This window comes from Protopterus annectens, chromosome 8.part1, assembly GCF_019279795.1.
Source record: "Protopterus annectens isolate FY-2018-M chromosome 8.part1, PAN1.0, whole genome shotgun sequence".
Lineage (NCBI taxonomy): Eukaryota > Metazoa > Chordata > Ceratodontiformes > Protopteridae > Protopterus > Protopterus annectens.
Genome location: NC_056742.1, coordinates 491,042,113 through 491,068,385, shown reverse-complemented (window position 1 = coordinate 491,068,385; position 26,273 = coordinate 491,042,113). Strand labels below are relative to the sequence as shown.

At 43.3% G+C, this 26,273-nt stretch overlaps 1 protein-coding gene across 3 annotated transcripts in view; it reads left to right on the top strand.

Moving 5' to 3' along the window:
* Nucleotides 1-26,273, top strand: part of UTP4 (UTP4 small subunit processome component) — an 881,210-nt gene that overhangs the window by 404,327 nt on the left and 450,610 nt on the right. For all 3 annotated transcript variants that reach the window (XM_044082023.1, XM_044082022.1, XM_044082025.1), the window contains one exon: nt 1,627-1,716. In XM_044082023.1, coding sequence (XP_043937958.1) covers nt 1,627-1,716 — 90 coding nt within the window. The remainder of the gene's footprint in view (nt 1-1,626; nt 1,717-26,273) is intronic.

Below are 26,273 nucleotides of genomic sequence, written 5' to 3'. Positions count from 1 at the left end.
AGCAGCACTGCCACACGTCTAAACAGTAGTGTATTTTAAGGATGTGGGAGCAGAACCCTCACATGTGAAAACAATTATGTAAGTTAAGGGTGGTGGAGCAGAACCCCCACATATAAAAATAATGTAAGATAAGGATTTGGGAGCAGAACCCCCCACATGTGATAATACTGTAAGTTAAGGATGTGGGAGCAGAACCCCCACATGTGAAAACAATAATCTATGTTAAGGATGTGGGAGCAGAACCCCCCCCCCCCCATCTAAAGTCAGTAATGCAAGTTAAGGATGTGGGAGGAGAACCCCCACATGTAAAAACAATATTGTTTTACATATGAATGTAGAGATATATTTTATATTTGTAGAGTAGTGATATATTTTTTACTTGGTATTGTACTCACAAATGTTAAACAGTTGGTTTACATTTGTGATAGCTGTATTTCAACCCTTTGCCATGTCTAAATTTAGTTTTTGACTAAGTTTTGTATAGTAGTATACCTCAATGACATAAAAGCAAGGTCATTACTATTGGTGGTTTGCAAATGTAACAATTTTTTCCTTTGCTAATAGTAACCACCTGTGATGACGTGCAATGTGTTTTTTCCTGCTTTATCTCACCACAGTTGGTAAAAATTCTCATCCCAATGCAAAAAATATTGAACTGCAAAATATCAACACAAAGTACAGACAGAAGCTATTGTAGACCACTAAAAATCCCAAACAGAATACCAAAGGAAAAAAAAAAACCACCTGCACCCCGCTTAAAAGTCATTCCAGAAGAAAGGCAGCCAGTCTCATTTTGCTTAAGTTTAAATAAAATCTTGGAGGAAAAAAAACTTGCGAAAAAACCCGGTAAACATAATGCCATATGATATCATTTGAATAGTGGTACTGTGTGGAAGTGTTTTTCAGAAGGGAAGGTGCAGGCTTAGTTAGGGTCAGAAGTAGGGTTAGGATAGAATTTAGCTGTTGTATGTAAGGTTTACATCTTGTCTAAGAGCACTTTGTGGAAATTGGTCCATTTTATGTAGTGTTCATGTTGGTGGAATTCGGGAATTATGTGTAGGATTTGCAGCTTATCTAACAGTACATCGACATTATCTGTGTAGGGTTTTCAAATTAACAAACAGTACTTTGGTAGAATTTTACTTGGAGTTTACAGCTTGACGTGACGTCAAGGGGATTTGGATTGCTTAAGATAGTGTTTACAGATGATCTAACAGCTTGTGGGGGGACTTTCTCTTTGGCTTCCCAACCTAATCTGACAGTACATTGGTAGCAGGTAAGGACTACTTCTCTATTGTGTGTTTGTGTTCTTTGTTGTGTAACTCAGAAAGGAGGTTGTATAAGAGGGACATAATTCCAGCCTTACATCATGTCTTTGTACAGGTGCTGTGTGTTTAGTGTGACAAAGGTCTGGTGTGCATCTCAGAAAGCAAGAAAGTCCCCGTGCAATTTAAAACAGAGGGAAATTGTACAGTTTGTGGTTATATCATCAATATTCCTAAGGAGGAAAGAAAAAAAAAAGCTCATTTTTTTTTCTGTTTTTAGAATATTTATTCCTTCATTTATATTAACTTGAGTTTGGGTACCAAAATATTTTTACCTTTTTTACTAATTTCTTTTCTTTAGATCGCATTATTTGTCTGTCTTGGCACCGTTCGGGAACACAAATAGCTGCTGGTTCTGTGGATGTGATTCGTATTTTTGATGTTACATCAGGTAAGTCTCTTTTTTTTTTTTTTTTTTCCCCAAGTTTGCATTTAAATGTACTAAATCAAAATGTGTTTGTGTCAGGTCTTCCTGAGGCATATATTTTGTTCTCCCTGACAAGCTAAAAGAAACATTATCGAACCTTTGCAAGCTGTATGTGAAGTTATGAATACTTACTGCATTTATCCCAAGTTTAAATACACATTTTCCTGAGGAGATTTTTGTAAAGTGTACCACTGTGTACCTGGTGTAGCTCAAAAGGGTGGGAGCTGATACTGGCAAAAGTAAATACACGACCTACTGGTGTATAGTGATTAAAGTGATTGAAAAAATGACAAAACTGAAAAAAAAAACTAAGGCCCAGAATATTGCTGCTTTAGGAACACTGCTGAAATGAATATAGGTTTTTATCTTTGGCTCATAAAGGAGGTGTAAATGATGTTAGTCATATTAGTAACTTTTGTGCAATAAACAAAGCATTTGGCCAGTAAGTCCATTATTTGTGGTTTTCCTCTTTCAACATTTGACAGAACATTGTTTAGTCTTTTTTGTGTGTGTGTGTGTGTGTGTGTGTGTGTGTGTGTGTGTGTGTGTGTGTGGGGGGGGGGATTTTGTTTTATGATAGAATGTCTCTTGTATTTTTGGAGAAAGAGTAGGTGAGAGAGAGAGTGGGGGGGGGGAGTAATAAGACAAAACTTTGAGAGTTCTGGAAACTCATTGGCTTGATATCAGTCTGCTTATGCAAAGGCAATGTTTGCTTGCTTTCCTTTGCTGACCCACGTTCAAGAACAGAATGTCCTAGGATAGTTGGTCACTCTGGAAGAGGTGTTGAGATGGAGTTGTTTTTCTTGACCTTCTGTTCTGGAATGATGGAGGACTTGATAGGTGCTACTGTTTGTAAAGACCAGGATAATTTCTATAGCACTGTCCTTGAGAGGTAGACGTAGGACATCACATGCAGAAACTTGCATAGACTGCATTATGTCTCACATAATGGATGGATTAGGATTCACGTTTCCATCCGTCCTACCTTCAGGAAATTTCTGAGATTATTGGCTTGCTCATCAGACTTTCACTTGTCTGCAGCCTCCAGGGTTTTCACAAAGTGTCTGGCACATGTCATGGCGTTCTGCAGGAGTCTGGGAATTCAACTATTCCTATACTTATCGAGCTTGTTAATTTCAGGCACCTTCCACATGCACAGTTTTAATGTATCTCATTTTCACCCCCCAGAGTTGGCGATAATGCCAAACTTTAAAAAAATCCACACTGGAGCCCACTATTGACCTGGAGTTGGGGGCTGCAGACTAGACACCAAACTCATGCAGGCCTTTCTTCCTCTAGACAAGGTACAGTGTCTCTCCAGCTACTTCCATTCTCTTCTGCCTCTTCAGACATGCACTACAAGAGAAGATCTTAGGACACTGGGTTTCATAACGGGTTTCCATACCCATGGTCCCCTTTGCCGCCCTCTGGCAGTTTAGTTTCTCCAAGCATTTTGCGTTTCTAATATGACAAGAATGGACCCCATTCCTAAGTCAAAGTATGATTTAAAGTTCACAAAATTAGTATTGTTTCAGTCTTTGTTAGCCAAAAGTGCTCTTCTCAGTACCCGCAATGTGCCCAGAATGGACTCCTCCTAATATTTATACAGTTACATGTCTGGGTATCCTATCTAAATATGACTGTAAATTTTATTTTTTAATGAGACCCATTGCTCTTACTGTTATTGGAGCTGCCTGGGTATCCTCCTTCCACATTGTCTTTATTTCTGCTTGCAAATCCTGGTATTTTACAACTTTGTGTCTCTCTGTATGACCTTGCAATCACTGGGTGTAGCAATTTCAAGGATCAGTGCTATTTTTTCTTCTTTTCATGGTCTACTATATCTGGTTTCCTCGCATTTATTTTTGAACTGTTGGTAATGGGCGATCCCATGTGATATAAACTCATCACTCTCTAATGCTTTTTGAACTGTTGGTAATGGGTGATCCCCTGTGATATAAACTCATCATTCTCTAATGCTTTTTGAACTGTTGGTAATAGGCGATCCCATGTGATATAAACTCATCATTCTCTAATGCTTTGTGGCTCATGTTTCCAGTGCTTCTTAGCTACTTCTATATTGTAGTGTTTGCACAATCCCCATTGCAAAAGTCTTGTCTTATTATTATGCCTTTCAATGTGTAGGCCATCTGCCATTAGTGTATCACACCCAACAACAAGATGTGTGTGTGTTTCCAATTCTGTTTTATAAAACCTATGAGTATCTATTTCACCAGCATCTTCAATGGACTTTGTAAACCAATGTGTAGGTAATCCATAATCTTGAGCCAGCAATGTTAACCTTTCATCTTTTGGTTTAAAATCACCTCTCCTTAACCATTCTTGCATCAAATCCTGATCGTCGAGGTTTTTCCAGAAGTTTTCTGTACTTGCAGCTATATTTATGCCTTTTGCACATTTCTTGCCTTCTCATCTAGTCCTTCACCTTAGTCTTTCTTTTTGTTTTTTGGGACATTCAGTTTCTGCCTGATTTTTATCTACCTCTGGTTTAATTTCCATTCCCACTTGACACCGATATGCTTCTGCTAAACTAGTCATCTTAGACTTGTTCTCTTCATGTTTAAAAAGTTTCACTATATTTGGATATGCTGATGTCAGCAGATATGTATACAGTCCTACGATTGCAAATCTGTGCATGTAATCAGTTTTGAGGAGACCCATCTCTCCTTCAGAACAGGGATTATATAATCTTGGTATACACTGATTTTTATGCATCATTTGATAAGCTTGAAGCATTTTTCTTTTTTCCCTGTCCAACTGTTACATTATCTTTTTGGGGCAATCAGTCTCCCCAAAACTGTAAGGTAGAACAGGAGGAGCAAATTGGTTTATAGCTTGGACTTTGCGCCTAGATGTCCAGGCTGTTTTCAGTATTAATTTTAGATCTGAAGTAGTTGACATCAGTTAATCTTCAACCTGTGGGTTACAGATCCAAATCAGATCCGACTCTGCTGCATATCCAGCATCTGATCTGATCTCAAAGCTCCTCCCCTTACCCATAATGCCCCTGCCTCCTTTCTCACTTCAGATCTTGTTTGCTGCTGAAATGTAAGCATCGTGGTCTGAGCTGTTAGACGTTATTTGGGTAAGTGAGTGGTTTTTTGGGCTAATGTTTTCTCTTTTGATCCTTTTCTATCTTTACTTTCTACCTCACCTTCACGTAGGTCATTGATGCAAAAAAAAAAATTTTCTCCTTTCCGATCTTTACTGTAAACCGTGTGTGGTGTGTGTTCTGGGCCTGTCTTGGGATCATGGCAGAGACCCCTAAGCCAGGTTTCAGAAAGTGTACAGAGTGTTGCCATAAGCTTTCCCCAGCCATTGGCCACACTCTGTGCGTGGTGTGTCTGGCGGCAGCCCATCTACAGACGACCTGTTCTGTCTGTGCCGGGCTTAACCCCAGGACACTGAAGGACAGGAGGGATAAACTCATCCTGAGGGGCTTACTTCCCTCCACAGGTACGTTAGCCCCTGCACCCCCGGCTCTTGGTTCAGCCTCAGCTTCCACCTCTTCCCTGGTCTCTGGAATTCAAACTCCTGCCAAGAGAACCGGGGAAGAGAAGTCAAAAAATGACAGGCTGAGTAAGCGGTCGCCTGACTGCTCTGCTTCGACCGGGCCACCGGCAAAATCTAAGCCAACTGCCAGGCCAGGATATCCCCAGCTCCACTCTCCCATCCCCTGAGCTGAAGGAGTCCTGGTTCCGGTCTCCGTTGCGAGTTTCCCCCCACTATCACTCCAGACTGGTGTCAGTGGCCGCCTCCTTCAGTTCCACCCGAAGCGTAAGTGAAGCTTAGATGGATAAGATGAACGGAAGTTCATCCACACCCAAATCCAGATGGGAGTCTTCCCTGCCCCTTCTCCCTCTGGAGCAGGGAGCTCGCAGTCATTCTTTCCCCTGTCACTCCTTCTCCGAGCTGACCTTTGGTTTCGGAGCCTATGGATCAAATGACCCTCTGGGTCGAGAGGTCGGTGCCAATGGTACCTTGTACCTCGACACCGGCCATTGCCTTGAGCATGTCAGATCTCATTGGGTCAGATCCAACAAGCTCTCAGAGTTAGTCTCAGCATTGAATCCCAGGGCTTGTTGTCTGCTCGGGTGTTTCAGAGCGCAGTCTTCCTTTTGGCATCTCGTTGCCTGGAGTCTGTGCTCTGACTCCCCTGTCGGTTCAGACGGGGATGGCTCCTACTGGCCTTTCGCAAGATGTTCATACGCCTTCAGCCTTTGATGTGGTGGATAGTGTACTCTTGGTTTTGTCGAGACCCTTGACCATCTCATCCTCGGACTCTACCCCAACTCCCTCTGTTTTGTGTACGGTCCCAGTCACCCTGCCATCTCAGGGACAGCCTGTCGCTGTTCTGCCTCAGGCAGCCCCCGCTTGGGAGCAGCAGACCATTGGCGAGTCCTCCCAAGAGATTTCTCACAAAAGCACATGCAAAAGGAGGCACTTACAATCCCCACTGGAATCGCTCACTGAAGACACTGATTTGGAGGAAGGGGAAGGCTCCCCCCGATCACCCCCCCCTCCCGAGGATGTCTCCTATTATGGAACTCCTCTGCCAAAGGGCACGTGATCTGCCCAAAACCCAGGGGGGATGGTCTGCCCAAAAACCAACCTCTGATGAATTGGTGTTCCTAGAGACATTCGGCACAGGCCTATCTACGTCCTTGGTGTCCCCTTCCGCTGATCCCTTAGTGGATCTCATACCATCTCAGACATGGAAGGAACTGGACGTGGTGGAGCCCATCCCAAAGTGCCCGGACAAAGTTCTTAGCCCCCCTTCAGATAGGACGTACTGGAACCAAGGGTCCCTGGTTGATGCTATGGTGGTGGCAGCTGCCACTAAAAAAGGGCTTGCTCAGGAGAGCTCTTCGGTCTGTCCTCCTGATTGAGAGTCAAGGACAATAGATCGATTCGGTAAGCGGGTGTATGCTTCAGCCACCTTCTCAGTAAGAGTGCTGAATTACATGGCACATGTGATTCGGCTGCAGTGAGACCTAGTAAAGGAGATCGCTTAGTCAACCCCTGAGTCCATGTTGGCAGGAGACGAGAAGACTTCTGCCACTCTCATGGCCACTCTGAAGTCAGCCACTAACACATCCATGCATCTTCTTTCCCATGCTACTGAAGGAGCTGCTAGGGTAGCCGGTACAGGCGTTGCCGCCTGACTCCAGCTATGTCATTTTTTGGAACCTTTTAAGGCATCCTTCACCAATGCCCCGTATGACAGTTCTTCCCTGTTTGGGATACTTTGGTCCAGAGTGAGAAGGATGAGAAGACACTGTCTGCGGTCAGAATCCTTCTCCCCCCTCAAAGATCCTTTTCTAGGAATCAGCGAGGGGCTAAAAAGATGTGGTTCCAGAAGTCACAGGCGTTTTCCTGTGACATTCAGGACTCACCATTCCCTAGAGGCAGAGGGGGTTATGATAGACACTGCCCTAGAGGCAGAGGGGGTCCGAGAAATTACAGGTCTCAAGAACCGTTCCCAGACAGACCTGGGCAGTAGCCCTGAACGGCTGCCTGACTGCTCTTCCCTGGAGGCAGTCAGGGTCCAGTTATTGCTACACCCAATGGAATGGGAGTCCATAACAACAGATCATTGAGTGTTACAGATCATATCCAGGGGCTATTCAGTTCCATTCCTCAAACCACCCCTTCCACTGAAACGCCTCCCAGACATCCCACCTGTGCAGTGGGAGGGAAGCAGCAGTAGAAATAGAAAAGCTGCTAATAAAGTGAGTCATCCAAACTGACCCGCTCGACCAGCCTGCTAATAAAGCGAGTCATCCAAACTGTCCCGCTCGACCAGCCTGCTAATAAAGCGAGTCATCCAAACTGTCCCACTCGACCAGTCCAGATCAGGCATTTATTCCAGGTTCTTTTTAGTGCCCAAGAAAACAGGAGACCCGAGACCCATTTTGGATCTATCCACCTTGAACCTGTCAGTTGCCAAGGCAAAATTTTGGATGGTCACACTTCAGTCCATCCTGCCCTTCCGGCAGGCGAATGACTGGATGTGCTTGATTGACCTCCAGGACGTGTACTACCATATCAAGATGGACAGGCGCTCCCAGAGGTTCCTCCACTTCTGGCTAAGAGCCAATCAGTTCAGAGCCCTTCCCTTTGGTCTCACCACAACCCCCAGGGTGTTCACTAAGGTGATGGCAGTCGTAGCGATTCACCTGAGTCTTCAGGGTGTTCATGTCTTCCCTTACCTGGATGATTGGCTCCTTTCTGCTCCTTCAAAGCATCAACTTTGCCAAGCCAGGGATTACTTCCTTCACTTAGCACAGAGGTTGAGCATCACCAACAATCTCAGCAAGTCAACACTGATCCCAGTTCAGACCTTAGACTTCATTGGGGCTCGATTAGACACTATCCAAACAAGTTTTCCTTACTCCAGACAGGATACACAGCCTGAAGCTGCATGTTCTTTACATCCTATGAGCTCAGTCTCCAACAGCAGACATGGTACTGTGGGCATTGGGATCTGTGGCATCCACTATCAGTCTGCTACCCTTAGCATGCCTTCATACGTGAGTTCTTCATTGGACTCTGGCAGTTCAGTGGTCCTTGTTAGGTCTGCCATTGTCTCATCCTGTTCGAATCTCCCAATTGTGCAGGGACTCCCTTCAGTGGTGGATTAATTTCCCGGACCTAGTCTGGGAAATGTCCCTTTCTCCCATCATTCCTCAAGGCTAAGGTGACTATGAACGCCTCCCAGCTGGGGGGGTACGGCTCGGGAAGGGCCGTCCAAGGCATGTGGTCCCCGTCTGTGACCAGTTTGCATATCAACATCATGGAGATGAGGGCAGCTCTTCTCACATTGCAGGCTCTTCATGCCCGTGTTACCCTAGGGGCAGTTGCTATCCAGACAGACAACATGTCAGTGGGTCTGGTACATCAATGAACGGGGGAACCAGATCTTACCCCCTTTGTCGCAAAGCCATCAGGATGTGGGAATGGGTGATCTCCACCGGCCGTTTTCTGGTAGCAGCGCACATTCCGGGACGGTCCATCATTCTAGCGGACAGGCTCAGCAGATCTATCCTGATGCCTTACAAGTGGTCTCTGTATCCCTCCGTGGCAGAACAGATCTGCAATCTATTTTCATCTCCTTCCAAAGTGAAATGCAGCGAGTTATTCACTCTGAACCCCCCCCAAGAGGAAGCCATAAGAAATGCTGTGATTCATGCTTGGCCTCCTGGTCTTCTGTATGTTTATACGCTACCCTTGATACCAGAATTTCTTCAGAAAGCTCGCAGGCTGGGGAGCTAAGTGATCCTCATTGCCCCATTCTGGCCCCGCCACGTTTGTTTTCCCGCTCTATGGTATCATCTAGTAGCGCCACCATGAAAGCTGGACACAGTTTCGGATCTTATTTCTCATCCCTCGGGGATTCTCCATCCAGACCTGGACAGTCTGAAGCTCACAGCTTGGCTTCTCCAGTTCCCATGATTGTTAGGACTCCTGGTTTATCTTCTCCTGTTAAAAATATTCTGATGGCAGTTCATGTGTCTTCTACCAGGAGGTTATACCGTAGCAAGTAGAAACGTTTTTCTGTATGGGCTTTACAGCGTCCATTGGATCCCTTTACTTTTCCAGTTTCTGTGGTGGTGTATTTTTTGTCTGCAATTTTTCAGCAAGGCACCAGTTCATCCACAGTTAAAGTCCAACTGGCTGCTATTTCCAACTTTCATGTGGGGGAAAATATGACTTTGTTGGCTTCTTCTAAACTTTGCAAGACCTTCCTTAAGGGTACTTTTACTTTTTTTCTGAGACCCCGTGAAGGATCCTATGCCTCCATGGGACCTTACATTAGTGCTTCAGGCCTTAGTCTTGCCCCTCCTTTGAACCTGCAGCTTCAGTAGATTTACAGTTTCTGTCCTGGAAGACTGCATTTTAGTTGCCATCATTTCGGCCAGAAGAGTTTCAGAACTTCAGGCACTATCGATCAAGGTTTCTTATATGATTTTTCATAAGTATAGAGTGTTTTTGCATACTAACCCATCCTTTCTTCCCAAGGTAGCATCAGAAGCCAATATTAGATGATCAATCTCCCAGTCTACTTTCCAAATTTTCAAAATAAGGGAGAATACAAATTATACTTGTTGGATGCACAGGACAAAAGCCTTTCGTAAATCTGACCAACTTTTCATTTCTTACTCAAAACCCTTTTTAGGGAAACCAATCTCCAAAATTACTATTGCCCGTTGGATTTTCCAATGTATTATCCGGGGCGTATTCTGTCAGGGGAATTTTCCTGCCAGGTTAGGTAAAAGCACATTCTACCAGATCTATGGCTACTTCAGTGGCCTTTTGGTCCAGAGTGTCTTTGGATGATATCTGTTCTGCATCTACTTGGTCCACATCTCATACTTTCATTTCACATTACAAACTGGACATTGTATCCAGGAACAGGGCATCCTTTGACTCCACCATGCTCTGGAATGTCCTTCCATGAGGGCCTCCCAGGTGCATAGTAGCTGGGGACTCTGTCCCACAGTTTGAAGATCAAATGAAGTCAAGTGTTTCAGATAAAGAAGTTATGTACTCACCATAACGTTTCATCTGAATAGTTGGACCTCATTTGTCTTCAGCCATCCCTCCCTCCTTCCCCGATTTGTTTGAGGATAATATAGATGGAGAACTTGGACACCTTCAAGATGTCCTTTGTCCTGCTCATTGTTTTGAGAGGCTTTTTCTGATAGTGACAAGGTCTTGTTGGGTCGGGTGTGAGTAACAGGTTGGGCAGCAAACTCAATCTGAAGGGAGGAAGGAGATGGATGTTATAGGTAAGGGGAGGAGCTTTGAGCTTGGATCAGATGCTGTTTATGTAGCCGAATCTGATCCGATACAGATCCGTAACCCACAGGTTGAAGACAAATGAAGTCCAACTACTCCGATGGAACGTTACGATGAGCACATAACTTTTTATTTTAAACTATTCCCGTACTGAGTTTTGTTTGTTTGCATTTGTTTGTGTTTTATTGTCAATCTTTCATCTATTCCCAAATGTTTGCACTGTCCTTCCTGCTCCAGTTCCTTTATATCATATTCCTGTCCCAGATTGATATTGGCTTGCTTTTGCAACTTTCCTGCTTTAAAGGTTGCTTTTGCACATTTAACAAGAACAAATGACATTCTTATACCATCTGAGAAAATTTTGACCACTTCCAGTTGTGCTTTCAGTTCCTAATCTGATGAGCTATACAGTTTTAAATCATCAAATAAGCAAATAAGAGCACCAGTGAAATCCTCCAAAGCAAACTTTGAGCCCAAACTGGCCACACCTACTAAAGACAGTCATAAGGCCTTCTTCACATAAGTCTGCAATCTCAAAGGAAGCACTGAGATCTGCTCAGAACTGGGATTCAAGGACAACACATACACAATTGCCATAGATATAGCCAACCTGTTGGCAGACAGGTTCTGTGAAAACTTCACTCCTCTGTCCCCCCCCCCCCATCAGCAAGCCCCCCCTCCCCTTATCTCTAGGGAGTAAGTCATCACTGCCCTCTCAAAGGCAAAAAAAATACAGCCTCCATGGGACCCGATAACATCCCAGGCTACATCCTATATGAACTCAGGCAGGAACATGCAGCACCATTAGGCACCCTGTTCAGCCAAAGCCTGAGTACTGGTTTCATCCCAGCTGAGTGGAGGACAGCTACTCTTATCCCTTTGCACAAAGGTGGAGCATCCACCGATTCAGGAAATTATAGACCCATCAGGCTAACTCCACAACCTCACTCCCACTATGTCTCATTACCCCCAGTCTCATCTCCACTATACCCTCCTGGGATTAACCTCCCTATTCACCTGCCTCTCCAAAGCAACCATCAGCACCTCTTATCTCTTCACAATCAGTCACTGTATGCACCCCAAATCCCCCATCCTAACCCACAACATTACTGTCACCCCACTCACGCAAGCATATACCCCACCATATACACCCAACCTCCCATATACCATGCCCCGTCATGTACCACTTTCACTGCCTAATCATCCAGTACCTAAAAACTATCACCTGTATAACTACCCAGCTACTACTAGGAGGAGACATTCACCCCCAACCCTGGGCCAGCAGCCCCTGCTAATAAGCCATGCACCCATCACTATCCAGTTAAGCACAAACCCACCGACTTACTGATACTAAATATGAATACCCGCAGTGTCATGAATAAAATAGAAGACCTTCACACTGCCATCTCCTTATATAACCCTGATATTATTCTCATCACAGAGACGTGGCTTAAACCACATATTAAAAATAATTCCATCACCCCACCTGGGTATAACACGGCAGACCGGCTACATAAGAGGTGGAAGCTTAGCTCTACTTCACAGAACCAATGTACAACTCCAACTCCACCAAAAAGATTCCCCCCCAACTTCAACAGTGCAGAGACTCTATTTGCAAAGCTCTCCCTTAACCAACATAAGCACCTAAACCTACTGGGTATCTATATAACCCCGGGTGACAACCTAACCACCCTAGAATCCATACTTCACTGGGCCTCATATTCCCTCCCTCAAGAAACTGTTGTGCTAGGTGATGTAAACATTGACTGGAATTCCATCCATTCTCCCATCCCCACCCACCACATTAACCTATATAACTTCACCCAACTTACAGATACTCCCACACGCATTGATAAGGACACAAAAAGAAAATCTATACTTGATTGGATCCTCGCAAATCAACTAAATACTACCCATCAATGTGACACCCTACCAAACTCTCTGAGCGACCACAGCCCTACTTTTATCCTCCGGCACAAACTTAAAATACTAACTCTCCCTCCTTTCTACAAACCTGTTCTAACAAAAATTTTCTTAGCGAACATGTCATATGAGCCTGGCAACATTGCAGCTGGTCTCCCATCAAAACCCTTTCATTAGACAAAGCAGTTAATGACTCCACATTCCTAAATATCCTCAACCAACTAGCCCCCTTAAAAACTATCAGGATACGTAGCAACCCCACCCCTTGGCTGCAGAAAACCACAAAAGTCCTACTCAGAGCCAGGGGTAAAGCCTGGAAAACCTAGCGCCACACCAGATCACCTGCAGCTAGGCAAACCTTTCACGAGCTGCGGAACAAAGCAAAAAAAAAAAGCAGGTTAAGCTCGATAAACAAAATTACTGTGTCACTTAACAAAACAAATACAGTACCAAACCACAAAAACAACAAAACAAATACAGTACCAAACCACAAAAACAACAAAACAAATACAGTACCAAACCACAAAAACAACAAAACAAATACAGTACCAAACCACAAAAACAACAAAACAAATACAGTACCAAACCACAAAAACAACAAAACAAATACAGTACCAAACCACAAAAATTCTGGGCAACAATAATTAACATCCTACAGCCCTGAAGAACCACCACTCCTGCCCCCTATATAACGGGTACAGACCTGGACATAGCCTCCAGCTCTAGTAACTATTTCACCTCCTCAATACTCAAACACTTAAACAGCATCACTATAGTGTACCCCATTTCACTTCTAATAAATAGATCCGTCACCGAACACACCTTTCCATCCCTGTGGAAAACCTCAGATATCATACCACTCCACAAAGTTGGCCTCCCTAGACCTTTCCAACTATCGACCATTTGCAATTCTCTCACCCCTCTCAAAGGTCATAGAAAGATGTATTCTTCACCAGTTCCTCTCCTGTCTCCTCACCAACAACCTTCTCTCCTCAACCTAACACAGATTTCACCTATCCCACTGCAGCCCCACTCCCCTACTCAAATTCACCAATACTGTAAACTCCCACAGGAATCTAGGTAAATTTGTCTCCGCTACCTTCCTAGATTTATCCAAGCTTTCGCCACAGTCTCACATAATAAACTACTGTCTCGTCTTTCTGACCACAACATTAACCCCACCCTACTCTGGTTTAAAAGCTGTTTAGATAAATGCCAGCAATCCATCAAATGGCATAACTCTCTATCCCCCCACTCCCAACCTCCTTAGGCATGCCACAAGGATCAATCCTAGGACCCCTTCTTTTTAATGTCTTCACATCCAACTCCACTCAGCTGCCTCTAAAGCCGACATAGTCCAGTATGCTCATGACACAACTCTCATGTGCTCTGCCCCCAACATCCAACTTTTCCAACAAAAAGCTCAAGAAGCCTTCTCTGAAATAGAGAACTGTCTTAACTCACAACTCATACTAAATCCCAAGAAGACACAACTAATGCTATTCCACTCTACTAAAACGAACAGCCTTACCTTCTCTATACTCTCCACCAGCAAAACCCAAATCACCCGTCACTGACGCTAAACTCCTCGGAGTTACCCTTGACCACCAACTCAAATTCATAAAGCACATAACCATCACTAAAGTCCACAAAAATCTAGGATGTTCATCGTGTTACACTGCTGCAGTCATTACACTTGGGTTATCCTGCCGTCAGGTGTTCCCGCAGTCGGCCAGAGTTCCAAAGTCTTGGTCCGGCATCGGTTGCTGTCGCTTCTTCCCTGAAGTCAGTGCGCCAGGGGTATATAAGATGCATCTGACGCCATTTCCTTCGGTCTTTCTTGCCGTGCGGTGCCAGAAGCAGAAGCAGTTCGCAAGTGCCGGTCGGCCGACTCCTGAGATTTTCAAAGTCGAATTTCAGATCTGAAGTCTTTAATAAAGCTAAGTACCCTGATGGGGAAACTTTTTTCTTGCCTCAGACCGATGTCAGAAAAAGTTAATTGTATTTCTTGTGGGAAGCAAATACCTCATAAGGACTTCCACTCTTACTGTATTTCATGCCTAGGTCCTGATCACAACGTCACTAGTTGTCCGTTTTGTGCTAGATTTAACAAACGCACTATAAAACGACGTTTTGATTTTGCTTTGCACTACTTTGGCCGAAGGTTCAATTATACTATGCCGTCAGATCAACCGACGACCGCAATTCTGAAAAAACACAAAGACAAGGATAAAGGCAGGCAGCCGAGGTCCAAAATCGACGACGAAACCTCTTCTAGGCCAGTCGCCGGTTTGCTGGTTCTCAGTGAGGCGCTTTTGCAGCCCCTAGCACCTGCTACCTCAGAGCCACAGGCCTCCTCCGACTCCCACGTGGAGACAACTAGGCCTCTGGAAACTCAAGGTATTGGGCCTATGGAAACTAATCCCTCAGATGGGTTCAGAGCCGCTGAGCAGGCATCGGCTTCTGAGGGTGTTTTCAGACCTTCACAACTTACCATTAAAACAACAGCCAAGACAAAAGTACCATTAAAGACAAAGAAGCAAGTACAGCATTCTCCTGGACAGTCCTCCATGCCTAAGAAACAGATGCTCAAAATGGCCGAAGACCTTATTACTCTAATCAGGAGGTTCCCATCCCCCTCCTGAGAAAAGGCCTAGGCAGGATACAGACTATGATTCCTCTGATCAGGTTTCCATTTCCTCTGATTCCTCTTCAGACCAGGGATACTCTCTACCCCCCTATGAGGACTCTGATGCTGAAGAATCTATCACTTCAGCCTGTCCTCCTGAGGATTATTCTTTTGGGGAAACTTTACATACCATGAGGGAGCATTTTCATTGGGAAAGTCAGGATTATTCAGAATCCAAGAAAAGGCTCAGGGATTTCCTTTTATTGCCTCAGCACAGGCCCCTGGCTGTTCCGCCTGTGTTAGATATTGTGGATGATGTGTTCTCTGAATCCAGCTTATCTCCTGATTCTTTGCCCCCTGCACCAGCCAAGCCAGATGGGTATTATAGAGTCCCTGACTCTCACAAGTTTCTTTATAAAAACCCTTCTGCTGATCCAGAAACTATTTCCCAGGGTCCAAAAGGGGTTAAGGCTTCCACTGCAAAAAATTCAGTACCCTCTGACAGAGATTAGAGAGCTTTGGATAGATGGGGGAAGAAAGTTTACACTTCTGCAACTTTAGCAGTAAGGGCTTTAAATTGCCAGTTTCACATGCTTAAGTACCAACAATATTTAATGGCTCAGTTAAAACAGAAAATGCTTGCAAGCTCAGAAGCTCCTTACTGTAAAGAAATGCAGGACTTACTGCTTGCAGTTGAACAGGTGGGAAAACATACTCTGCAACGTGGTTTTGATTCTTTAGAGGCCTCTTGTAGAGCCGCAGTTACAGGTTCTGTGATTCAAAGACATGCTTGGTTAGAAGAACAGAGTTTACCTGATCATGTTAAGGCAAAATTATTGGATGCTCCTTTACAGCATGATACCTTGTTTGGTGTTAAGGCAGAAGAGGTGTTAAAGAAAATGGAGGATAAATCTAAATGTATGCTAACAGTCAAAGATTTCTTACAGGTACAGCCACCTCAATTTAGCAGAAATTGGCCAACAAAGAATTGGTCCTTTCCAGTGTCTGACAGGCCACAGAGAGGCAGATACAGACGCCCAAGAGGCAGATCTCAACCCCAAGGCTCTAACAGACAACGACAGTGGGGCACCTCAACCCCAAAAGGAGGTGAGGACAAGTCTCAACCTTACAGGAAACTGTCCCAATGACTTCCTCCTTCGTACGCCAAGCACTTCCCTTTTGGCAGCCCCCTTAGGGGGAAAACTAGCACTTTTTTCTCAAAACTGGCAAACAGTCACCCAAGACAAATGGGTTCTAAATATTGTGTCTCAAGGTTACAGGTTCCACTTTCACACTTTACCAAGGCTAAAAGGAATGCCAGACCTGCCACAAAATCAATGGGCAGAGGCACAAAAACAAATTTCAGCCCTCAAGGACATGAGAGCTATTCAAAAAGTACCACAACAGGAACAAGGGCAAGGATTTTACTCAAGACTCTTCCTGGTCTCCAGAAAGGACAAAGCCTTGGAGACCCATACTAGACCTTTCAACTCTAAATACTTACCTGGATATTCCGAAATTCAAAATGTTGACACTACAGCAGGTTCTTCCCATACTGGGCAAGAAGGCTTGGCTTATTACTCTGGACCTCAAAGAGGCATACCTGCATGTCCCTATCAGACAAAATTGCAGAAGATACCTCGGATTCAAAGCTGGTACAATGCACTACCAATTCTCTGCACTGCCCTTTGGCTTATCTACTGCGCCCAGGGTCTTCACAAAGTGCCTGGCACCAGTAATCACATTTTGCAGACAAAAAGGAATTCAAATATATCCATACCTGGACGACTGCCTCATTCAAGCAGAGACAAAGGACGTTCTTCTAAAGCATCTGGCGTTTGTAAAAAGGTTGCTAATTTATCTAGGGTAACACAGTAAATGAAAAGAAGTCAAAACTAGTGCCCTCACAACAGATTATATTCCTGGGTGCCAGCTTAAATACAACGGCCCAGATGGCTTATCTCACGCCAGACAAACAAGTTCAGCTAACTCAATATTTTCAATTACTGGCAAAAAAGTCCCATCTCCCTGCAAGAAAAATTCTGCAGGCCCTGGGATTCATGGCATCCTGCATACTACTAATACCGTATGCCAGACTGCATATGAGGAAATTACAATGGTACCTAAAAAGTGTTTTGATTCAACAATCACAGTTTAGAAGCAGTAATACCAATGATTCCCTGCCTACAACAGGAGTTTCGATGGTGGGCACAGGCATGTCACCTAAGCAAGGGTCAGCCTTTTACTCTACCCACAACGAGACAGACTCTAACAACAGATGCTTCGGATTACGTCTGGGGAGCACACATGGAAGGAAAATGCATTCAGGGCAAGTGGACCACAGCCCAAATGCATCTTCACATCAATCAAAAAGAGATGTTGGCTGTTCAAAATGCCCTAACAGCTTTCAAGGACCTTCTGCATCCAGGACAATTACTACTAAAGACAGACAACACCACAGTAATGTGGTACATAAGCAAGGGGGCACTCATTCTTACCCCCTATGCAGGCAAGCCATGACCTTGTGGAACACAGCTTTATCTTATCAAGTTCATCTGCAAGCACAATTCCTGCCAGGAAAGAAAAATACTCTGGCAGACGATCTAAGCACAAATATCATGGACCCTCACGAATGGAAATTGAATACACAAATCTTCAGCATGGTAACGCAAAAATGGGGATGCCCAGACATAGATCTTTTTGCCTTCCCACTGAATTGCCAACTACAAAAATTCTGCACAAGGACTTATCACACACAAGCATGGAAAGTGGATGCTCTCTCATTCAGCTGGAAAAACCTAAAAGTTTATGCCTTCCTACCACTGCCTCTCCTTTCAAAGGTGCTCCTAAAAGCCAGACAAGAAAAACCACAGATGGTCCTGATTGCTCCAGACTGGCCACGCCAGCACTGGTACCCAATCTTAAAGAACTTAACTCAAGGCCCACCATGGATTTTACCTCAAATTCCACACCTTCTGACTCAACAAAACAATCAGATCCTGCATGGTCAGCTCAAAACCCTAAACCTGGCTGCATGGCAGATTCATTAGTCAAGCAGGCAACACCTCTCTCTAAAGCTGTTATGGATGTCATTTTGGAGGCCAGGAGGCCTAGCACCAGGAAAGCTTACTCAGAAAAATGGAAGAGATTCTGCACCTGGAACCAGGCTCACAGCCTTGACCCTCTTGTCCCAAACATTCCTCAGATTTTACAATACTTAACTGAGATGCTGGACAAAGGCTTATCCTTTTACTACACGGATCCTCCTTTATTCTCTCATCCCATACTAAAGCAGTACCTTAGAGGGGCTAAAAACATTAGACTGCCCCGGAGAGCACCAACACCAACTTGGGACCTCAATTTTGTTTTGGAAAAACTGACCCTGCCACCTTTTGAGCCAGCCAATACAGCCGATCTAAAATTTTTATCATGGAAAACAGCTCTTCTGGTAGTAACTTCAGCATGAAGAGTCTCAGAGCTACAGGCATTAATGGCAGTGGAACCTTTTAAAATTTTTCATCAGGACAGGGTTTCTTTAAGGACAAACCCTACCTTTATGCCAAAGGTGGTATCTAGTGTGGCTCTTAACCAAACCATCCATTTGCCAACTTTTTATCCAAACCCCCAGAATAAAGGGGAGAAACTTCTGCACTCTTTGGACATACACAGGCAGCTACGCTTCTACTTGGACAAAACAAAAGCTTTCAGGAAAACTGAGCAACTGTTTGTAGCATATGCTGCAAGATCACAGGGCAAGGCTATCTCAAAGCAGATTATCTCCAAATGGATAGGACACTGTATTCATTACTGCTACACACAGCATGGAAAATCAGTCCCCAATAAGATTAGGCCACATTCCACCAGGGCAACAGCCACTTCAACAGCCTTTCTCAGAGTACCACCTACCAAGGAAATTTTGGAGGCTGCAACTTGGAGTTCATTGCACACCTTTACCAAGCATTACCACTTGCCTCTTTACTCTAAATCCAGAGCAGGATGTGCCACTGCAGTTTTGCATGGCCTCATAGCCAATCCTAACTCTCTGTAGACCAGCCACCCAACCTTAGCTTTGGGATTCTACCCAAGTATAATGACTGCAGCAGTGTAACACGATGAACATAGTACAGTTTTGTACCTACCATAAATGTAGATGTTCGAGTGTTCACACTGCTGCAGTCCAGGTTACCCCCCCCTCCATCCCCTCTGTCCTAGCTGGACTTATCTATACCTTTCTATCCTATACAACCTTTGTGGTGTATTTGCTTGTAACCGAAGGTATTGTTTTTATTTTATATATATATATATTTTATTACCAATACGTATTGCCTACCTACTTGGGGGCACCTGACATCTGGGGCAAGAAAAACTGAAGAAAATGGCGTTGGATGCATCTTATATACCCCTGGCGCACTGACGTCAGGGAAGAAGCGACAGCAACTGATGCCGGACCAAGACTTTGGAACTCTGGCCGACTGCGGGACCGCCTGACGGCAGGATAACCCAAGTGTAATGACTGCAGCAGTGTGAACACTCGAACATCTACATTTATGGTAGGTACAAAACTGTACTTTCTCTCTGTCGCTGTAAAAGTTATCTAACCACCGAATCTCGAATTTCAATAACCAGGACCCACCACCTATCTACTCTGTTTTATGCATCCTCAATTCTAACTAATCTTTACAAAACTGACCTTAATAAACTTTCCATCCGTTACAACAAAAATTGCTAGATTCGCTACCAGTGCCAAATCACAATCCCACCACTGCCTTTCCCTACAAGCCTTGCACTGGCTTGAATTTCCAAACCTGTTAAGGTACCATCAACTCAGCCTAGCTCATCTAATTCTGTACTATCCCTAGGAAAACCCCTGACCTCACTGGCTTGCTGAACATCTACAATTCAAATAGACCACTTTGTTCCTCCAACAAAACCTTACTCGACACCATCACCTGCAAAAACAACTCCAGGGAATCACTATTTGCCCATGAAGTAGCAAATATATGGAACAACGCTCCCCCCTGACCTCAGATGTCAAAACTCGACACCCTCCTTCAAAAGCCTATTTAAAACATACCTCTTCACTAACCATCTATGCTACTGTAATTGACCCCCTGAAGCTTCATCCACTCACCATTTCTACACCCCATCTGTCCTGGACAGCACAAACAACACACTATACCTATCCATGTGTGAGCAGTAACCTGCATATGAGTGTATGTACACGTGTGTGTGTGTGTGTGTGTGTGTGTGTGTGTGTGTGTGTATATGTGTGTGTGTGTGTGTGTGTGTGTATGTATGTATGTATATATATATATATATATATATATATATATATAGATATAGATATATATATATATATATATATATATATATATATATATGTTTAAGTACATATATATTTACTTGAATGTTGTTGGTTGTGTCTTTCGGCTTTTCCCGGTTAGGGGTCGCCACAGCGGAACTCTGGTCTGCTAATGATTGACAGTAGATTTTTACATGCCGAGTTGCCGGCCCTGACGCACAACCTTCAACGAAGGTACGCCCATTCACGCATGTCTCCACGCAGAAGACGCTCTAGCTGAGAATCTAACAGGACAACGTCTTATTGTGAGGCGACAACGCTACCGCAGCACCACAGAAAACTTAAACATTTATATACTCTTATTCAGTTGTGTAATATCTTGCGATGCTCTACCAGGTTCTTAACTGCTCCCATTGTATATTTTGTACACATGTATTTTCAACCAAAAAGGGGAATATCCTCTTATTGTATACTAAAGGCTGTAAAGTCTATAATCTGTATGCTACTACTTTATTGTCTCTTTTATAAATTTTTCTTCTGTCTGTAAACTTATGGAGTTTTTCACTTGTCCAGTTGGATTATCCTGACAAACAAATGTTAAAATAAATAACTAGCCTGCTCTGCAAGGCCATGGGGTGGATTATAATGGAACTCATTAACAAGGACATTGGCAACCTCCAGACACTTGATCCCACACAGTTTGGTTTTGTCAAGGGGACGTCATGCCTTTTAAATTTGGTTGACTTCTTTAAGACAGTCACCAAAGCCATGGACGAGGGGAAGATGGTGCACACCGCCTACCTTGACCTGGCCAAGGCCTTTCATGCTATTCCCCACTCAGGTATAATAGATAAATTCTCTCAACTAGTCATCAATCCATATGTTACCAGATGGGTAGCAAACTGGCTCACTGATGGAACCCACCTAGTCAGAATAGGGGAAGCCACCTCAAGTAGTAGACCCGTAACAAGTGGTGTATCCCAGGGATCAGTCTTGGGGCCACTGCTGTTTGGGATATACTTCTCGGAGGTGCAAGCCAAATCTAGTGGGTTATGGCTGACCAAGTTTGCAGATGACTGCAAGCTGGGTGCTATCATCAATTCCTCTAGTGATGTGGACATCCTCCAAGAGGGTCTCACCCAAACAAATGACTGATGCCAGAAACATGACCTCACACTGAATGCCAAAAAATGCATCATCGTCCCTTTTAGGGAGAGTGACATCCCCAGAAATTATCACATTGATAAGGTCCTAAGCATGCAATCAGCTGTGAGGGATTTGGGCACCCAGGTTGATAGCAAACTGACTTTTGACCACCATGTTGCCACTATTGTATGGAAAGCTTTCTACATGGCCCACCTCATTAGTAAGGGTATCTCATCCAGGGACAAGGTGGTCATAACATCCCTATATTGTTCCATAATAAGACCCGTTATTGAGTACAGTGCCCCTTTTGGCATGTACCTCAAAGCACATACAGCAGCTGGAGAGACCACAGAGTTTCCTCACCTGGAGAATGCAGGGCCTCAAGCATGTACCCCAAACAGTGTAAAAGCCATGTCCCTCTACTCAGTCTCCTACAGAGTCCTCAGAGGTGAACTCTGTCTGGCATACAAAGCAATCTCTGACCCCACCCTGAATGGACTGCGACATATCCGCAAGTCAAGCTACACTCTAGTAACCTGCACACGTGACTGCAGCCTGGTCTGTGACATCAATAGGACTGGTTGGCAGGACACATTTGTGTCCTAGAGACTCCCCCTTTTGTGGAATAGACTCACTTCCACATAAAGCAGAGTGCCTCATTAACCCTTTTTAAGCTCAACGTGGATAACTGGATGGGGAACAGAAAATACGCCCTTAGGATTCCACCTGTGTCCCTGCTGGACAGTGGCATAGCGTGCTGACTTGTTAGAACATGGGCTGAATTCTTGGCTAGGCTTTTAAGGGCCTCTGGGCCAATAGCCTAGTAACTTCCTATGATCCTTTGCAAAAAGAAAATGAGTTGTCTTTACACTTTACCTGGGAGCCAAATTGTAACCGTGACCCAATCTGTTAAGTAGGCAATTTAATGGGTTAAGAGCAAAATAAAAGAGCAGCAGTGACAGAGCCACCCTGGAATATCCCCCTTTGAATTGTTATTCCTGAGATAATAATTTGTCCTTTGTCATGGCTTAGCTGCAAAGTTGGTTTGCCACTGTTTCATGGTCGCTATAATGTAACTGATCGATGTAGGGTGTATCTTGTACATCTTAAGCACTCCGTTATCCATGAATGTGTGATACTGTCAGATGCTTTTTTTTGTAGGCTATCCATGCCATAGTTAGATGCTCGCCCTTTTTACAATTTTCCATTGTGACTTTAACAACAAATGATCCTTTGTTCCACGGGACGTTGTTTTTGTTATCCTTTTGTTGTGATTTGAGTTTTCTTCTGAATAACTATAAACTTTATCAACATCAGTTCCAGTATATAGCTTATACGTTGTCAGACGGTAAGTTATTGGTCATTCGCCCTCGGGACCAAACCACGCTAACCGTGAGTAAATCCAGCATTACCCACACCCAGGTGTGGGTTATTGCTATAGTAGTTTTTATGGTAGCTTCACTCTTAAGGAGTATTGTTTTTTCGGTTAACCAGTTTGGTGTCTGTTCAGGGTGTGCATATTATCAGTCCTTACACAGGGATAAAACTTTGTGTAAAGATGTTAATACTTTTAGCCAGAAGTTAGGTACTACATGTGGGCTTGGGGGTTTCCAGCTAGGAACTTTAATTTTATTTACATTTCTGTAGCTGTTACTTAACCCCATTTCATGTCCTGTATATTTGAACTTCTTACAGTTTCTTTTACTTCCTGTATCCATTCAGCATCCTTGTTCTACAGGGTATTCATAGATATTCTCCAAAATGTGTCTATTTCTTTTCTTTTTCTTTTTTTGTGGTGGTGTTTCAATTCCTTTTGCCTTGTTCCCAGTTCTCTACAAAAACATTTTGGGTCATCAGTGACGTGCTTATTTTGTACGTTTCCTTTATATTTATGTGTATGTCTTCTAATTTTTCTGCTGTGCTGATATGTTTAGTTTATTTGCAGTAGTTTATGATAGATCCTGGTCTGTTTTAATACTGCTCTTTGCTTTTATCATGTCCACCTTTCCAAATATTTTTGTTCTGTTCCATCTTCTATACTCCTCTGACAGAGACGCTTCTTGACTTAATTGCTTTGTAGTTTTCTCTATATGATACTTCCATGGTGGCATTTGATTTCTCCCCTTCCACATTACCCTGTAGTTTTATGGTAAGACTTTATCTGTTATTAATTTAGCTGCAAAGTAATGCATCCTATTTACTGTTACATCACATGAATTTCTGTTAACAGTCTTGATTACTGTGTGAATTTATTTTGTCAGACTTCTAACATTTTGGGTGGTCTGACTTTCTGTAATCTATTTCTTTCATCGATCTTAACATGTCTATCCATATCTTTTAACTCGTTCACTCCAACGTAGCTCAGGATGTTTGTACTGTAACTTCCAATGGACAGAGCCTAAGCCTTTTGGTAGAATCAAATTATGTCCTCACATTTCAAACAAATGTTTATATTTCTGGAGCCATGGAGGTTACAAAAGAAGTATAAATAGCAAACCCTTCAGCACAAACTATTCTATAGTGATAGTATTCTTTAGGTTCTATGTCTTAAACTTCATTTTAGAAGTCACAGTAAACACAGTAACTATTAAATTTGTAATAGTTTGTAAACAATTTACAGTATCTCAGCAACCACTCAGGTTGCACACACACTGTCAGCAGCATTTTATTCATCTAGCTGTGAGCTTTTATATGAGGCTAAGGTCTTCTCTCTGTGTTACTTGGTTGTTAAGACATTTAGAAAAATGTGACAATTATATCTATATGAATTAATATAATAAAAACAGTTGATATCTATTTACCTGCACTAGACAGAGGTCAACTATTAGTGCAGTTGAGTTTGCCATTGTGTAAGCTTTAAAATGAAATGTTTTAAAACCTTGTACATAGCATGTTTTTGGAATTATTGAAACAAATATGAACAAGCAATATCTGATGCTTAAAAGTATCAGTAGGAATTACCTGCAGATGCACCTGGAGGCGTCACTTGAATGTAATGAATTGAATTAAGCAACTCTTCCTTTAGATGTTTTTAAACTGTGGGCTCATTCTTTGACCTCTGTTTCCTGAGGGCATTCTACAGAATGTTCCAGAACATCTTCCAGTGATGTATTCCGTTCAGCTGCATCAGAATGGGAACTCATTGGCCAGTCAAAGGTCAAGGAAACACAGCGGTGTGCAATTGTAAGACTCCACAACAAAAGCTTAACTGGTGCCTTCAGTGAAACTGACCATTTATTTATGTGGGAGAAAACAGAGTTGCTGAGATACCTAATTGGAATGTGGGCTGATTGCATCAGAGTTGGCACAGTTTCCTGTTCCTTCTCTTACTGTACAACTCCAACTGAACTTTTTTACTGGTTTCCTGTTGAAGACACCAGATTACCTTTATGTGGCAGCTGATCAGATGCTTCCCATTCCACCTGTTTCTCCTTAATTTGGGGACTCCTTCCATCATGCTATGATATTACCAAGGTTGTATTAGTTCACAGGTAATCCAGAACTTTAGTTTCTATTTCTTTACCTTTTGCGTTAGTGATCCTCTTTTCTCCTTTCCCCCCCCCCATTTCTTTTTTTTTTTTGTATTGTGAAATTTTCCATATCCCAATGCCTTTGCCTGTTTTTTTTTTTTTTTAAATATCTTTGGTGCTGTTTTTTTTATTTTATTTTTTTTTTTTTTTTGCATTGACTAGTTTTGCTTTTTCCTTTGCATAAATATTGCACCATATTACATCTTTCTTTCTCATGTTCATATTTTTCTTCATACGTCCCCTGCTCCACCTGTTTCTCCTTACTTTCGGGACTCATTGTTCCATCATGTTGTGACATCACCCTTGTTAGACTTTCTACCCTAAATCCTTCACTTCTCAGGTATTCCATAACTTCATCTTCTATTTGTTTAACTTTACTAATCTTCTGTTCTTGTTTCATGTATTGTGTAGTTGTTCTTCGTGTTTCACTGTTGCAGTCATTACATTTGGGTAATCTGCTGGCAGGTTGCCCTCAGTCGGCCTGAATTCCAAAGTCTTGGGTCCTGCGTCGGTTGCTGTCTCCTCTTCCATGACGTCAGGGGTATAAAACAAGCAGCCGACGCCATTTTCTTTAGTCTTTCTTGCCGCGCGGTGCCCGAAGCAGAAGCAGTTTGCAAGTGCTGGTCGGCCGACTCCTGAAATTTTCGAGTTTCAGAACCGAAGTCTTCACTAAAGCTAAGTACCCCATTGGGGAAACTTTTTTCTTGCTCCATACCAATGTCAGAAAAAGTTAATTGTATTACTTGTGGGAAGCAAATACCTCATAAGGATTTCCATTTATACTGTATTCCTTGCCTAGGCCCTGATCACAACGTGTCTGGCTGTTGGTTTTGTGCTAGATTTAACCAACGCACTATTAAGCGTCGGTATATTTTTGCCTCAAAATATTTTGGAAACAGATTTAACTACCCTGAAATATCGTCGGATAGCAATCCGATTACTGGAGTACACAAAAAAATGCAAAGAAAAGGACAGAGACAGACCGTCGAGGTCCAAAACAGACTAAGCTTCTCCTAAGCCAGTCGCCGGTACTCAGTGTATTCCATAACTTCAGCTTTTAATTGTTTAACTTCTTTACTGATCTTCTGTTCTTGTTTCATGTATTGTGCAGTTTTCCATGTCTGGGTGCCTTTGCCTTTATTTCTCTTCAAATACTTTTTTGTATAGA